We start from the raw sequence: 17930 nt of genomic DNA, 5'->3' as shown, positions 1-17930 counted from the left end.
CCGACCAGATCTGGGCCTGTCCTGGGTAATTCCAAGCTGCTTATGTTTCTGCAAAATTCTTACAACTGTACTCTGATTACAGCCGACCTTCCTTGCGATCTGGGGGCCAGTATAACCCTCTTCATGTAGCACCACAACTCGCACACGATCCTCCGCTGACAAATCCGAAGGCTCCCATTATAAAACTCTACAGTATGATTCACTAGATAGACCAACAGATAAAACAAACAAACAAAGCAGCAGATGTGATGCAATGTAATGCAATGTGATTGGCTGCCATATCCAGGTTATGATGGTCACAAGAACCTCATCTGTGATTGGCTAATTTTGGATCTGAAGCTGTACAATGTTTAGTTCTGCTTTCAATTCCCATATTGTTGCAATAATTTCAGGCAAAACTGCTTCAAAAGCTAAAAATATTACAGGGAGAGAATGCAAAATTGTATTCTGAACAAAACGATATATAATATGTCATTAGCATCGAAAATATTTGACAGAAAACGTTTAAAACTTGAGAAATCAATCAATTTATCCTATGCAGGACTTTTGAACACCACTGTAGATGCCTGATGCCCAGAAAGGCTCCAGGCCGGCGCAGAAGTCCGGGGGGGGGGGGGGGTCAGATCTGAACCGGACCCCCTGGATTTAAAGGCAGGGTAGCGGTGGGGCTATAAGCAGAAGGGGGGCCCTGTGAGGGGTCCCCCTGAGGCAGTTTAGAGCTGGTGCTGCCGCAGAGACAGAGCGCAGGGAGCCCTGCGTCCGTATTTGCCATGCCTGCCTGCACTCCCCCCGGCCCCGACAGGAGCCCGCAGCTGGGCTGGGGTCCCTGGATGCAGGCGCAGTGTGCTGGCCCATGGTGCTGGGAGTTGCAGAGTGCTGCCTGTACAGGCTCTACCTGAGGCGTATCAACCTAATGCCCCCAGAGGGAGAATAGGGAGGGTGCTGATATGACCTTCAGGGGGCTTTATCCTCACCTCGACCTCAACCCATAAACCAAAAGATATTGGGGAAGGAGGGGGGGGTCTCGACTTCAAACCAGCACCCGAGGGACTGGGGAAGGAGCGACATGGGGAATAGCCATCTCTACTTCAACCGGGCACCCCGAAATAGGGGGCCGAGGAAGGAGCCATGCCGGGAGTCTCACAGGAGACCCACTTTTCTTCATCTGTAATCCGTCAGAAAAAAAAAGTAAAAAAATCTTAGGTGTGCCTCCTATGCGACACTAAGCAAAAACTGGAGAAGGCGGACGCCGTCCAGGGGTGTATACTGCAGAGGAGGAGCCACAGTTAATCCTTTTCAGATTATGCAGTGTCGCCTCCTAGTGGACAGCAGCATAACACCCATGGTCCTGTGTCCCCCAATGAGGCGACAGAGTAAAAAAAAAAAAAAAAAAACTTTTCATACATGTCAATCATTTTTTTTCCCTATTGGCGAGGGGCTAGAAGTATTGGCTTTCCTATAAAGGGGTTGGGCAGGCTGAAAAGTCTATATGTGGCTGTAGGCTGCCAAATCACGATCGTGTGCAACAGGAACGCTGCCATAATTTTTTGTTATTTACCACTGGACCTCATGTGATTTACTTACATGCAGACTAAAGCCATCTAGGTTATCTCAATGGTCTTCCATTGAGAGGAGCCAGATATGGTTAGTCAATGTGTGACATCAAGAAAGATGCCATGTATGAACCCACCTAGACCCCCACAGGGAATCGCGACTGTCTCTCAGACTGTAGTCCCAAAGTTTTCACTTCATCCCCGATTACCCTTTAAGTGTCTGCCAGCATGGACTGACTGTTCAAAGTACAGGCGCTTGGTGAACCCTTAGTGTGGCCGAAGATTTTGGTACACCCTTCCCACCCAATTGTTTTCCCATCTATGTCTGCTTTTCTCTGGCTATAAAAATGCAGAGCTGTCAGCTAAAGAGGGATGACGATAGGAAGGAAACCACACAAGATGGGAAGGTGCACGGAGAGGTTTGGCCCCACTAAGGCCATGTTCACTTCACATATTGCATTTTTGCTTTTTTTCTGCAGGCAAAACTTGCTCTCTTGGCAGTCAAGAAGCAGTTTACAAAAAAGCAGTTAAAAAAAAAAAAAAAAAAATTTGATGCATTTTTATCGTCACTTGTACATGTTGATAAAAGTTTGGCGAATAAGTTTAGTCAGATTTTGCTGGTACTGTAAACCGCAGCAAAAAAAAGCAACATGTGAATATAACCTAAGGGTGCACAGGTCGCCTGTACCTTGTTTTAACAGTCATTCTGTGCTAACAGACTATTTTTATTTTCTCATTACCTTTAGGTGTTCCGTCCAGGGCTGTGGAGATTGATCCCATTTTGGTGGAGTCGGTGTCATGGAATTTGAGGATTTGGAGGTTTGGATTATCGACTCCACAGCCCTGTCATACAGGGATCGCAAGGTTACAAGGACATGAGGAGGAAGCGCTGTTAGTGCTTCCTAAACTGAGCCCACAACACTTGCTCACCCCTCTGTGTACAACAACTAGGAAGGAAGAGGTGGTAATAGATCATCTCCACTCTGGGGCATTGGGTGGTCTGACAGGCGGCTCCCAGCTTCTGTGTGTGCTCGCTTGACAGACGATTATTCTGAAATGATATTCCTTACTAGTATGTAGAGCCGCCCAACCTTTTAAGACTGTGCACCATCCACAAGTAGTTAAAGTTAGGACGGAGCATGTCGATATCCCAGACAATAGCAATCTTAAGTCATAAAGAAGAAGTCACTACTGGAAATGAAAATGGAAAGGAGCTAGGAAACCGTCAGCATGAAAAAGGCAGGGAGGTGACGAGCATTACTCCTTTATTTTATATCACTGGCAGCTGTTGGTAAAATATTTCATGGTGTTGTAAAAAACCAAGGGGTGAAAAAAAAAAAAATTGTATCAAATCAGTAAACCACAACACGAAACGTAACGAAATACAATTTGGTTTTAATAAGACATCACAGAACCTCATATTTAATAATTAAAAAAAAAAAAAATTATAGAACAGAGGTGCCAGTGCAGGCAAATAATGACAAGAATAAGTAAAGTATATTCCACCCCATACTCTCATTATCAAAAATAGTTTGAAATCTTCTTGCAAAAACAAAAAATAATATGAGAAGTCGGGGGGGGGGGGACCTGTGTGGGGAGTGAGTTATTACAGGACAGACATTACACCTTCCTATGGCTTTTTGCCTTGATTTTTCCCCTACACAGCAGATCTACCGGACAACATTCACAAGGAGGACATCGTGAAACGAGACGAGACGGGACAAAGTGTCACTCACACAGTGTGTTATGGAGGCATTTCTCTGCGTGCCAAATCCATCCATGAAGAGGCAGATAAGAACTTGAGAACTCTTACATCCCAACGCTATTCATGGTGAAACATCTCGCCAAATTACTAATCAGACTTCTTCCCCATCTAGAGACTCCATTGTCCAGCACAATTGAAATGTTTGAGTCATGATCGTTTAAGACTAAGATTTTGATCAAATCGGTCCAAAATAATGGAACAAGTGTAACCACCGATCACTCCAGAAGCTGGACCTCCCTATCCAGACACAATGCCAGAGAAAGTGGAGGCAACAACTATGGCTAACATCGCCTAATCCTCAAAGACAGAACGAGAAAAGCCCGACCCACTGGCAACAACCTGGACTAAGGGTACCGTCACACAGTGGCACTTTTGTCGCTACGACGGTACGATTCGTGACGTTCCAGCGATATCCATACGATATCGCTGTGTCTGACACGCAGCAGCGATCAGGGATCCTGCTGAGAATCGTACGTCGTAGCAGATCGTTTGGAACATTCTTTCGTCGCTGGATCCCACGCTGTCATCGCTAGATCGGTGTGTGTGGCACCGATCTAGCGATGCGTTCGCTTGTAACCAGGGTAAACATCGGGTTACTAAGCGCAGGACCGCGCTTAGTAACCCGATGTTTACCCTGGTTACCAGCGTAAATGTGAAAAAAAAAAACAAAAACAGTACATACTTACATTCCGGTGTCCGTCAGGTCCCTTGCAGTCTGCTTCCCGCACTCACTGACTGCCGGCCGTAAAGTGAAAGCAGAGCACATCGGTGACGTCACCGCTGTGCTGTGCTTTCACTTTACGGTCGGCAGTCAGTGAGTGCGGGAAGCAGACGGCAAGGGACAGACACCGGAATGTAAGTATGTACTGTGGTTTTTTTTACGCTGGTAACCAGGGTAAACATCGGGTTACTAAGCGTGGCCCTGCGCTTAGTAATCCGATGTTTACCCTGGTTACCCGGGGACCTCGGCATCGTTGGTCGCTGGAGAGCTGTCTGTGTGACAGCTCTCCAGCGACCACACTACGACTTACCAACGATCACGGCCAGGTCGTATCGCTGGTCGTGATCGTTGGTAAATCGTATAGTGTGACGGTACCCTAAGATATTTGCTCCATCAGGATATTGTGTGAACAGGGGCTACAAAAAGAATAGTGGAGCTGGGGTGTATCGGCATACAAAAAATACCTGCAGAGACAACCATGCGAGGGCCTGACCACACCACAGCATTACCTACATCCACTTCTAGTGCAGTTAATGTCTTCCTCACAATGACAAATCTGAAGATGGAGAAAAGACCAGAATTCGGAAATGTGATAAATGAAGAAATTACCAACTTCCACAGCAGAGCCTCCCGAATCTTGAGTGGTGTGATTGCACATACTCTGCTGGGTGTAGTACATGGTGCAGGTTTCCAGTACCTACATTGTACCCTTTAAAAATAAAAAATAAAAAGTGTACTAGGGACACAATAAATATAATGTAACATTGCATCTGTGCAAGTAAAATACCACATCGGGTCTCAATAAGTTAATGACTTTCTGCATTAATAACATTCTAATATCAGTGATTTAAAACCGAGGGGAAAACTACCGAAGGCATCAGAGAAGGAAGTTGTACTTAATGTCCATATCACACAGCGCATCGAGCCACACGATAAGATTTCTACCATGAAATCTAGGATACTCCAAGTCTAAATGTATACAACATGAAGGCTTTACCTGAGAGTCTGAAGATCATCCCCCGCTATCAATACTGTTATTGTGATGTAACACAATGGAGGTGATGGAGCTTTGATAGTCACGTGCAAACAGCCTGTGTTTGGACATGATCAATATACAGTTCATGTAATGTAGAGAGTCAAGTCACATGCATCCTCCAGCTCTTAAAAACAGGTCTCATGAGAAAGAAAAAAAAAACCCTGAACTACAAACCGATTTCAAGGTATTTAATCCCATACATTTTTAAATGTTAAGGACATTAATAAGCAATTCATTTAGTCAATGTAATATACTTCATTACCTTATTGTGCGCCCTTCTCTCCCAAAGAATGCTGAAAGTGCTGTTTTATCTGCCCTGCTCATGCTTTTTAGAAGCGGTTTTCAACTGCTTCTCTCGCAAGCATCTGTACTTGCTCTCGGCCCCTTGCCCCATACTCCATGAGGGTCCGGGACAGAGTTCTGCTAGAGCAGCAGCTGAAAGCAGTTTGTAAAAAGCATGAGCAGGGCAGATAAAACAGCACTTTCAACATCACGTTTGGGAGAGGAGGAAGCAAAATAAAAAAGGTAATCAAGTATATAACAAAGTCATAACTTTGCAAATGCTAATAACCACAACAAATTAAATAAAAAGTGGTTACTCATTAACAAGGCCTAGTAAACTATACCCCATTGGAATAGTAGATTGCTATTAAATGTTATCCCCAACATTGCAAGATACATGTCCATAGAGGTGGTGACAACTTGCTAACCAGTGCTGATCAGACTCCAGAATAAAGACCGGGCCTATAAAATGCCCCGTCGCACATGTGCACCACCACTCCACAGAACTTCCGGAGATCGCCCTACGTTGTACTAGGCCATTTCCAGCCTTTGCCTTGGAGCAGTGGTGGTCTGTGGACCCTGAAATAATCAGCAAGTTATCACCTATCTCGTATATGTAAGTGATATCTTGGAATGTTAGAAATGACCCTCCAAACATGACATGATATTTGTGTTGACTCGAATAGCCAAGAGAAAAAAAAAAAAAAAGTTAAATGGTTGTGAATTGTGAACAAAACGTACACAACTCTTGGAGGTCTGGGCATCAATGAGGAGATTCTTTCAGAAGGGTAAGTGGCACCATGCCGATGCATTGTGAAGCTGACTACAGATCCTGTATAGGTGCTCCAGATGGTGAATGGTTCTTAGATTTACTCTATACTGGACACAGCGTACTTAGAAAAACATTGGGTGACAAGGTAGTTCTGTCTTGTGACAAATAATTCAATATCTAAAATCTGCTTCATTAGTGCATTAGTGAGAGATTAGGGTCACAAGAAACAGTCACACAACCAGGACCCCCCATGGTTTATAATAGGATGGACTTTGAGCCAAACATCGATCAGATTTTCTTGTTTTGAAGGAAGTCAAAGTCTTGCAGCCATAAAAGATGCTAAAACATGGCCACATTTGTAGCAGGCTGCGTCATAATTGCCTCGTGTGCACATTATATCGAGGTGACGTGAAACAAGTGACCCAAGTACAATTACATTTGTGGCAGAATGTCTCTCTAAGCCTCAAAACAAGTCATGACTATTGCGGCCCTGTTATCCTGTTCTCTAAAGGACTGATCCGAGAATGCAAGATGTACAAGTCGATGACATCTTCCATCCGTTCCAGGCAGATGGTCACTATGATTATAGGCAAAGGAGGCCACATACATATGATATTCAGTGCACCTTCCCGCTGTGTGTATAGACAGACATTTGTATAAACCGATAACTGGGAACCATGACGTACTGCTCAGAGATCTCATCTAGGACAGTAGTAAGCGTTGGGGGGACGACGAGGACTGAAGGATGGGCTACTTCTTTGGAATGCAGCGTGTACGTTAAAGGGGGATGTGATTTATCATTAGTTACAGGGATAGGGGGATATATTGCTGAATGTTAAAAACCCTCATATGGATAGTTTCAATCTAAACTACCATGGAATTTGGACTTCTAGATGAAATGATCAAGCATTTTAATTGCCCATTATAGCTACGGATGCGGATGGCTATGGTTAAAACAATGTATGACAGGATACAAGAGGTTGTTGTGAGGTTACTCTTTCTTGCCAAAGATCATTTTCTATAAATCAGGTGCATCAGAAAAAAAAAAAAAAAAAAAAAAGGGTCTTTTCAAACCCTCATAGTGAAGAATAGAAAACCGACGAATGACGTTAGGGTTCCAGTTCCTCTTACAACAGAATTCTTCGCCCCGTTCTCCCACCCCGTCCCGAGCCCACAAACATGAACACATAACTTAGCAATAAACACACTTGATACAAGTGATCTATATGCAGAAGCTCTGGCAAGTTAACCCAACAGAACCATAGCTGCCATAAAACTGCAACCATTTTCCAGCCAGGAAAAAAGCTGACTCAGCTAACAGTCAAATCGCAAGTCTATCGCTTCATCTAAACTTTTGTCATCGTGGGAAGTGGCAGCTAAAAAGGTCGCTACGGGAGAACCCGCAACATTAATGACACTGGCACTTGTGCTGGCATTGCGCACGGCAATGCTGGTCACATTAATGCCCAAAGTAAGCCGGGTCTGTTCTAAAGCCTTCTCGGGCACAGCAAACGCCTCCAGCTTTTTCTCCCCATTTGCCATGTAAGAGTTTTGGCAACCACGGCAAATACAGTCCAGACAAGCTTTCCGATTGGAGTAGCAAGGACATCGCTGGCCTCGGCATGTAAGAACACTTGGATTTTGAGTAGCTCGTCCGCATTTGCAGCCTTTTTTTTCTGGAGGCTTTTTATAAACAGTTTTCGTTGGGCTCCCAGGAACCACATTATTGCTGGGGAGTTTGTCCTTCATCTTGTCCTTAGTTTTCAGCAATGGTGGCTTGGATTTCGGATGTGTTTTCTTATGCATGTGCTCCGGATTTTTCTTCAAGGTTTTATTGGATAGAAGAATAGTCTTGCTGATTTTGGATGAGCTACCCCCATTGGGGACTGTAACAATAGGCTGCAAGAAGTTTCTATTTTCCCGCGTTAGTAGAAAAGGAGTCTGGGCTGGCCCGAGGATAATGCTGGAGATGGGAAGTGGCAGAACTTTCTCGCTGTCGCTCTCGGAACGTGACCGCTTGCGGTTTGTTTTCACCATTTTTAGGGTCGCTGCTGTACAGGAGACACCAAGAGGGGGCACGTGGCTCTCAGACAACAGAACAGTGTGTGTAAGGGGCTGCGGGCAAATATCCAAAAAAGCTCCATTTGACATGGAGGTGTCCAGCGTGTGATGCAGGTCACAGTCTGTGACGTCTGAACTGGAAACAGTTTCTAGACTCTGGAGAACTTCCTCGACACTAAGCAGCAGAGGGTCGCTGCTTTTCAGGTCATCACTGTAGCCACAAATATCGAGTCCAGCTGCACATAATTCACTAGTGGACACCGGGTCACAGACCGTCTCCAAGCTCTCCGACAAATCCTCAGATTTAATATCAACAGCGGTGCAACAAAGATCAATGGTGCCAGGGCTCTCAGGGGACGAGATATTTATAGTTTCAGACGACAGCCCGTTGCAGTTGGGCAAACCATTCGCAACTGTGCATTCACTATGGAAATCGGGTGTATGCTGGGGAATGGGGCAGATGTTAGCCTCGGGTTCAGTAGCCAGTTCCGAATTAGAAGGTAAGGAGAAATGAGAAGGACACAGCGGTGAGGGGGGCTCAGACGTTTTTCCATGTTCCTCCTCGGGTGTAGATTCTTCAGGAAGAAATGCCAAAATGTCACCCGAGCAATCTAGATTATTTAATAGGTCCTGTGCCAGCGGTGTGTGGGTGATGTACTCACAAAGCTTTTTGTAGCAGCTCACCAAGATGCCCAGTTGCATGTTCTCCTCAAACTGGTCATAGTCCTTACACCAGCTGCAGGAGGGCTTCATCATCATCTTCTTGCCTTTGCACTGCTTGCAGACGTAATGTTGACAAGTTGAATTGATTGGAGATATGGGGTCTTCAAGCAAATTTCCTGATAAGAAAAAAAAAAACAAAAGGTTTGGTACCAGTGACTTCTCTAGACACAAATACTGGTAGTATATGCTAAGCGCAGTATATTAGATCACATACTGACTGGTGTGAGATGTACGACTGTCTGTATAAGCCACTACATGATGGCTGTGTGAGGCTCCGCACTGTCCTTACAGCAAGATCTACCCTCCATACCACATATAGGTGTGCAGGCCTTAGAAGGTACACGGCCTCCTCTCCATGCACTCCCATAGAGCTAGGTCGCATCCTCTAGTCAGTCACATCACAAGACAGGGCGCAGTCTAGCTCCATACAAGTGTATGGAGCGCAAGGCCATGCCCACTGGCCGGGAGCATGTATAGCTCATATATAGCCTACCCTCTGGCCCCGGGGCTGAAACTAGCGAATGTCCGCAGCGGACAGTGTGTGCCCTCGGGAGGGGGGATTCATAAATCTGCAGTTACACAAGGTGACTGCAGACTTATCAATTTGGACTTGACAACCCCTTTAAGTACTCTAGTCGTGATAAAGCACTTAACCTTGGGAGTCAAAGGCTCCTTGTTTCTACACCCAGCACTATCCTCTTCAGCTGATCTGACATCACTGATGGACCATCAAGCTAAAGAGGCTTGTGTGGAGCAGGTAAACAACCTCAGGAGGAAGAGGTTGGAAACTCCTAATTTACATGAATATAAATGCTTGTAACAGATAGAAATATAGATGCATTGATGCCTTTATATAAGGATTATTGGAGTGGGAGTCCCTTTAATGCTTCTGTAAGTGAACAGGACACAATAAGGTACATATAGCCCCATGGCAGATGGTGGACACTGCATCCAGGCCGCACAGCCTCACAATACAGGTGGGCTTTTTGTGCTCCAAACTTCTTTTGTGTGGTGCCTGTCTTTGTGTCAGCTAAGCGCGGTTACACAAGTGCTCCAGTGACTCCACCGTATCTGTGGCTCAGTGCACACACGCATGGCTGCACAGACATTGTGGTGTCTGAATCCCATGCTACATGAGGTCAGCGGCTCCCACGCCGTACAGAGACATGAATTCTGCCGCACTGCCGTCCGTCTCCAATAATAACGCTATGACTAAATGCCGAAAAAAGCGTATCAGACATTTACCCAGGAAACGTCTAAATTTGTGCAAAGATGTAAAAAACCAGAGCGCTGCTGAAGTTAGGGCACAATTAAGGAATCATATTACTGGTGTGCATCCTACCAGCTGCCATGAGGCTCTGCAGCAGCCGAATGAGGCTGTAAACTCAAAGGCATGAAGCGGTGTGAGCATCTACAGCAGAGGCAAGAAACTAGAACTCCCAGCATGCCTCCGCAAAAAAAGCCTCTCCAAGCCTGCAGGGGGTTGCGGTTTCATGCTACACATGGAGTCTACACTCATCACCTAGAAATAAAGAGGCCATACACGAGGACCACAATCCGGGCAAACACTGATGTCTGCTCTAAACATTCTGTGTTGCCTTTCATTCCCAGCACATATATGTGGAGCAATGTAAAAGTACAACCTCTAACATGGAGAAAACCTCCTGCATCTCGTCACGGTCCTCGTGTACCCCTACACCAAGACATCCAAAAAGCTGAATAGTCTATACGAGTGTTACCTCCCTGCTGTCAGCACGGAGCAATACTCCCCCAGCACATAGCAAGGATTCAGATGTTAAACACAGAGGAGGCGCTGCACAGCACCAATCATGTAATAAGGGACGGCTTACAAGAGGAGGTGCTGCACAGCACCAATCATGTAATAAGGGACGGCTTACAAGAGGAGGCGCTGTACAGCACCAATCACGTAATAAGGGACAGCTTACAAGAGGGGTCACTGCACAGCACCAATCACGTAAGGGACAGCTTACAAGAGGGGTCACTGCACAGCACCAATCACGTAATAAGGGACGGCTTACAAGAGGAGGTGCTGCACAGCACCAATCATTTAATTAGGGATGGCTTACAAGAGGAGGAGCTGCACAGCACCAATCACGTAATAAGGGACAGCTTACAAGAGGGGTCACTGCACAGCACCAATCACGTAATAAGGGACGGCTTACAAGAGGAGGTGCTGCATTGCACCAATCATGTAATTAGGGACGGCTTACAATACAAGAGGAGGCGCTGCACAGCACCAATCACATAATAAGGGACGGCTTACAATACAAGAGGAGGCGCTGCACAGCACCAATCACGTAATAAGGGACGGCTTACAAGAGGGGTCACTGCACAGCACCAATCATGTAATAAGGGACGGCTTACAAGAGGAGTCACTGCACAGCACCAATCACGTAATAAGGGACGGCTTACAAGAGGAGGCGCTGCACAGCACCAATCACGTAATAAGGGACAGCTTACAAGAGGGGTCACTGCACAGCACCAATCACGTAATTAGGGACAGCTTACAAGAGGGGCACTGCACAACACCGATCATGTAATAAGGGATGGCTTTCAAGAAAAAAAGCGAAGAGGACGACAGTTACCAATGTAAGCAGAGCTGCACCTCCAGCACAAACAACACAGCATTACACAGGAAGACAAAGGGGAGTGTGAACACACCAGTACGCCAATTCTTAGCTGTGCAATAAACGCAGCATCTTACAGTTCCAGCAAAGTGGATGAGAGATGTAGAAACCTCATGCCCACTGTTATTTTTTTAAACTCATCTGCAATGCATGTGATATCTGCAACATGTCAATATCTCTTGCGGGTACACTGAGGTTTATGTGCAGATTTTCATCATAAGCAGAAAATCCACAGGTAAACGTGTGTTTTTAATGTATTTTGCTACGGAAAAGCAAAACGTAGTGCAAAAGGGCACACATGGTTGTATTACTAACCAATTAGTAAGTAAAAATTATATATATGTATATTACTTTATTAAAAAAAAAAAAGCAGCTATACCTAACGGACATGTGAAAAACTGAAGAAAAAAAAAAATATATATAAAACTGTCAGCAAACACAGTGAAAACAAAAAAAGGAAAACAAGTAAAATAAAAGCTGCAGAAAATCTGCAATATGGAAGTCCAATATTCATCGTGTGAACGTAGCCTGTGTGTCTACACTGCACGAGGTCGATTCTTCAGAAGGGCATGAAACGATCTGTAACAGGTCACTCCTACGTGTGAGCTCCCACTGCTCTCGGCAGCACATACCCCACTGCTCTCGGCAGCATGTATCCTACATACACAGATGCCCTACCGAGAACAATGATCTTTTGTGCAGCCAAAAAAATCATTTCACGCGATAAGCGAGCATTTCACTTGTTTGTTGGGTGATCAGCAGCCTGTTTACAGGGGAAGATTATTGGGAAATGAACGCTGCTTGGCACACTCAGTCCTGATAATCGTGCACTATAAATTCTCCTTCAGACTAAAGGGGCTAAAGTGTCATTAGTCCAAAATATCACACTGTAGTGGTCCTCTCACCAATTCATCATATCCACAGCAGGAAAAGCGGGATACATTGTGATCTGAGCAAATCCTGAAAGTGAAACTGAAAGTGTGCTCAGTGGGACTTCTGACAGAGGACATTGCCAAGACCAGTTCTTCATACAACGGTCATGAAGGGGTTGTGCAGGCTTGGGGTTAAAGTCTGCAGTCAATCTATGTGACAGCAGACTTGTGAATCCCCAGTGTGCACGGTGCCCGCTGTCACAATTCTCTGGGGTGTGAACGCAAGTATTGTGATTAGAACACGTGCGGCTGGTCACAAGCTGACTAGACGTGCGCTGCCTCGCTTAATACAAATGGATCGAGTCTAGTCGGAGTGTGGCTGGAAGTATGCAAATCAGAGATGTGTCATGGTGACCAAAAACAATTGTACGGCTTACTGCTATTTTAGATGCAACCTTCGGAAAGCAAGTTGAGTCACTTGACCAGAAACAAAATCTTAAAGATTGAGAAACATCCAAGACGCTGATCTGCAGTAGATTACACTGCTGCTATATAGGAACTCATTCCACGTGCAGTGACCAAATAACTGTCGCACAATCATCCACACGGCACGTACACGTACTGGATGTGGACGGTAGTCATCAGCTTGTGTATACAGGGCAGTACTGCTGCTGCGCCCTCACACCCCCCCCCCCCCCCCCCCGCAGCAGCAGCCCTCACACTCTCCCCCCACCCGCGGCAGCAGCCCTCACACTCCCCCGTGGCAGCAGCCCTCACACTCCCCCACGGCAGCAGCCCTCACACTCCCCCGCGGCAGCCCAGCCCTCACACTCCCTCCAGCAGCCCTCACACTCCCCCGCAGCAGCCCAGCCCTCACACTCCCTCCAGCAGCCCAGCCCTCACACTCCCTCCAGCAGCCCTCACACTCCCCTGCAGCAGCCCAGCCCTCACACTCCCTCCAGCAGCCCTCACTCTCCCCCAGCAGCCCTCACACTCCCCCCAGCAGCAGCAGCCCTCACACTCCCCCCAGCAGCAGCCCTCACACTCCCCCCAGCAGCCCTCACCCTCCCCCCAGCAGCAGCCCTCACACACCCCGCAGCAGCAGCCCTCACTCCCCTCAGCAGCCCTCACACTCCCCCCAGCAGCAGCCCTCACACCCCCCCGCAGCAGCAGCAGCCCTCACACTCCCCGCAGCAGCAGCCCTCACACACCCCCGCAGCAGCAGCCCTCACACACCCCCCAACAGCAGCCCTCACACCCCCCCACAGCAGCAGCAGCCCTCACACTCCCCCCAACAGCAGCAGCCCTCACACTCCCAGCAGCAGCACTCACACTCCCAGCAGCAGCAGCCCTCACACACCCCCGCAGCAGCAGCCCTCACACTCCCAGCAGCAGCAGCCCTCACACTCCCCCCAGCAGCAGCCCTCACACTCCCCCCAGCAGCAGCCCTCACACTCCCCCCAGCAGCAGCCCTCACACTCCCCCCAGCAGCAGCAGCAGCCCTCACACTCCCCCCAGCAGCAGCAGCCCTCACACTCCCCCCAGCAGCAGCAGCAGCCCTCACACTCCCCCCAGCAGCAGCAGCAGCCCTCACACTCCCCCCAGCAGCAGCAGCCCTCACACTCCCCCCAGCAGCAGCAGCCCTCACACTCCCCCCAGCAGCAGCCCTCACACTCCCCCAACAGCAGCCCTCACACTCCCCCCAGCAGCAGCCCTCACACACCCCCCCAGCAGCAGCCCTCACACACCCCCGCAGCAGCAGCCCTCACACACCCCCGCAGCAGCAGCCCTCACACACCCCCCAGCAGCAGCAGCCCTCACACTCCCCCCAGCAGCAGCAGCAGCCCTCACACTCCCCCCAGCAGCAGCAGCAGCCCTCACACTCCCCCCAGCAGCAGCAGCAGCCTTCACACTCCCCCCAGCAGCAGCAGCAGCCCTCACACTCCCCCCAGCAGCAGCCCTCACACTCCCCCAACAGCAGCCCTCACACTCCCCCCAGCAGCAGCCCTCACACACCCCCCCAGCAGCAGCCCTCACACACCCCCGCAGCAGCAGCCCTCACACACCCCAGCAGCAGCAGCCCTCACACTCCCAGCAGCAGCAGCCCTCACACTCCCAGCAGCAGCAGCCCTCACACTCCCAGCAGCAGCAGCCCTCACACTCCCAGCAGCAGCAGCCCTCACACTCCCAGCAGCAGCAGCCCTCACACACCCCCGCAGCAGCAGCAGCCCTCACACTCCCCCCAGCAGCAGCAGCCCTCACACTCCCCCCAGCAGCAGCAGCCCTCACACTCCCCCCAGCAGCAGCAGCCCTCACACTCCCCCCAGCAGCAGCAGCCCTCACACTCCCCCCAGCAGCAGCAGCCCTCACACTCCCCCCAGCAGCAGCCCTCACACTCCCCCCAGCAGCAGCCCTCACACTCCCCCCAACAGCAGCCCTCACACACCCCCGCAGCAGCAGCCCTCACACACCCCCGCAGCAGCAGCCCTCACACTCCCAGCAGCAGCAGCCCTCACACTCCCAGCAGCAGCAGCCCTCACACACCCCCGCAGCAGCAGCCCTCACACACCCCCGCAGCAGCAGCAGCCCTCACACACCCCCGCAGCAGCAGCAGCCCTCACACTCCCAGCAGCAGCAGCAGCCCTCACACTCCCAGCAGCAGCAGCCCTCACACACCCCCCAACAGCAGCCCTCACACACCCCAGCAGCAGCAGCCCTCACACACCCCCCAGCAGCAGCCCTCACACTCCCAGCAGCAGCAGCCCTCACACTCCCAGCAGCAGCAGCCCTCACACTCCCCCCAGCAGCAGCAGCCCTCACACTCCCCCCAGCAGCAGCAGCAGCCCTCACACTCCCCCCAGCAGCAGCACACTCCCCCCAGCAGCAGCAGCAGCCCTCACACTCCCCCCAGCAGCAGCAGCAGCCCTCACACTCCCCCCAGCAGCAGCCCTCACACTCCCCCCAGCAGCAGCAGCAGCCCTCACACTCCCCCCAGCAGCAGCAGCAGCCCTCACACTCCCCCCAGCAGCAGCAGCCCTCACACTCCCCCCAGCAGCAGCAGCAGCCCTCACACTCCCAGCAGCAGCAGCCCTCACACTCCCAGCAGCAGCAGCCCTCACACTCCCAGCAGCAGCAGCCCTCACACTCCCAGCAGCAGCAGCCCTCACACTCCCAGCAGCAGCAGCCCTCACACTCCCAGCAGCAGCAGCCCTCACACTCCCAGCAGCAGCAGCCCTCACACTCCCCCCAGCAGCAGCAGCAGCCCTCACACTCCCCCCAGCAGCAGCAGCAGCCCTCACACTCCCCCCAGCAGCAGCAGCAGCCCTCACACTCCCCCCAGCAGCAGCAGCAGCCCTCACACTCCCCCCAGCAGCAGCAGCAGCCCTCACACTCCCCCCAGCAGCAGCCCTCACACTCCCCCAGCAGCAGCAGCCCTCACACTCCCCCCAGCAGCAGCAGCAGCCCTCACACTCCCCCCAGCAGCAGCAGCAGCCCTCACACTCCCCCCAGCAGCAGCCCTCACACTCCCCCCAGCAGCAGCAGCCCTCACACTCCCCCCAGCAGCAGCAGCAGCCCTCACACTCCCCCCAGCAGCAGCAGCCCTCACACTCCCCCCAGCAGCAGCAGCCCTCACACTCCCCCCAGCAGCAGCAGCCCTCACACTTCCCCCAGCAGCAGCAGCCCTCACACTCCCCCCAGCAGCAGCCCTCACACTCCCGCTCACCGCAGACACAGCAGCCCAGGGCCTGCCTGAAGAAGGGCAGCATCCTGCAGATCTCGGCGGCAGAGGCCTGGGGGTCCCCGGGGTCGTAGTTCAGCACCAGCCGGCTCGCTGAGATGAACAGAGAGGTGGCATTCGCCGGGTTCATTGCAGCCTCCTCCCAGGTGCGGGCTCCACATGCAGAGAATCAGATGCGCGGCTCTCGGGCTCTCTCCATGGATCGGCGGCCTGGACACAGCGGGCTCCCTGCACATGTCCCCGCTCCTCACCCCCAGGTCATGGCCTCTGGGGGGCGCTGTCTAGTGCAGCCACGCCGGGGTCCTCATCCTCACATCCCGTCCTCCTCCATCCGCAGCGCAGTGTAGGCCGCAGCTGCTAATCTTCGGCCTAGGCCTCCTCCGCGGCCACAGCCAAGAAACGGCTCCGTGCTGCGGCCGGGCGCTCAGTGATGGGCCTGCAGTACAGGCGCCAGGCCGCAGGTGTCCAGAGGATGGCGCTGTGTCCCGGCGGTGCCCGAGCGCTGCCGGTATTATTATGTTTGTAGGGGGGAGGGGCAGCTGGTGAAGTCGCGAACGCGCTTGGTCTTCGTTCAATCTCCGGTCCGGCCGCGCTCCCAGTGGCGGGAAAGACGATCAGGTGACCCCGCGCGCGCACTCGGTGCTCGTCACCGGGAGGAAACGAAAAAAAAAAAAAAAGGCGTGGTCGCAGCTATGGGCAGTGAAGGAGTGCGCAATGGAGACGCGCAGGCGCAGTAGTGGTAAAGAGGCGGGGCAGGATGATGAACCTATTGCGCAGGGCGGGCGGCCCGACGAGGTTGCGCATGCGTACTTACCGGTTTCTGCCGCAATGGGGTTAGGTTATAGTGAATGCTGTGTAGGATTACATAACATTATAGTGTACCAGGTGGTGGGCTGTTGCACAAAGCGTTGGCACGTGGTTAAGACGTCAACAAGCCCAGAAGTCATCAAGTCGTCAAGCAGAATGCTGCATAACAACCAATCGGAACGCTGCTGTTAATTTGTTTTCTTTATGGCAGTTTAAGAAATGAAAGCCCATCCCTGATTGGTTGCTGTGAGCATCACAGACGGTTTTACTGTTTAATAGATTAATGCATGAAGCCTTTAGGCTGTGTGCACACGTTGCTGATTTTTCGTGTCTTTTTCGCGATAAAAGCGCAAAAAAACAAAATACAATATGCATCCCATCATTTTGAATTCTGCATGTTTTGTCCTGCGAAAAAAAAAACGCATCGTGGTAAAAAACGCAGCATGTTCATTAATTTTGCTTTTTTTTTGCGGATTTCCCACTACAAAATGTATTGTCCGGAAAAAAAACGCATCAAAAATGAGGCAAAAAACGCACGCAGATTTCTTGCAGAAAATTTCAGGTTTTTCTCAGGAATTTTCAGCAAGAAATTCTGAACGTGTGCACATAGCCTTAGTGTGAAGCATGCTGGGACTTGTAGTACTGGCCCACATTCTGCAGGGGGCCACACAATGGAAACTAGGTCTATAGTCTGCAGAACAGCCCTGCCCCTTCTTCCCCTGGTGTCCTCCACCCTGCCGGACCCCGACTGCCGGGCGCAGGGCTTGTGACAGCCATAGGAATCTCATACTGGCCAAAATGACCATTGTGGCAGGACGGTTCCACAGATTGGACCTCACCGGACACGACTAATGGGAATTTTTTGCATAAAGGCGGACATTTCCCCATGTACTATATGCATATCGCCCCAGGCCGTTCAGCCACCCGTCAGTGCAATGGTTTCCTCGTTCT

General features: G+C 50.4%; 1 protein-coding gene across 1 annotated transcript; it reads right to left on the bottom strand.

The window, feature by feature from the left end:
• Window positions 1–5249: 5249 nt before the first annotated feature.
• On the bottom strand, window positions 5250–16881 carry MSL2 (MSL complex subunit 2). Its single transcript, XM_069727959.1, has 2 exons — window positions 16158–16881; window positions 5250–9029 (listed from the first exon to the last, which is right to left on the bottom strand). The coding sequence occupies exons 1-2, from the start codon at window positions 16300–16302 to the stop codon at window positions 7444–7446; spliced, it is 1731 nt and encodes a 576-aa protein (XP_069584060.1). The 5' UTR covers window positions 16303–16881; the 3' UTR covers window positions 5250–7443.
• Window positions 16882–17930: the final 1049 nt, after the last annotated feature.

Source organism: Ranitomeya imitator, chromosome 5, assembly GCF_032444005.1.
Source record: "Ranitomeya imitator isolate aRanImi1 chromosome 5, aRanImi1.pri, whole genome shotgun sequence".
Taxonomy (NCBI): Eukaryota; Metazoa; Chordata; class Amphibia; order Anura; family Dendrobatidae; genus Ranitomeya; species Ranitomeya imitator.
This window is presented reverse-complemented; position numbering and strand designations above follow the sequence as displayed.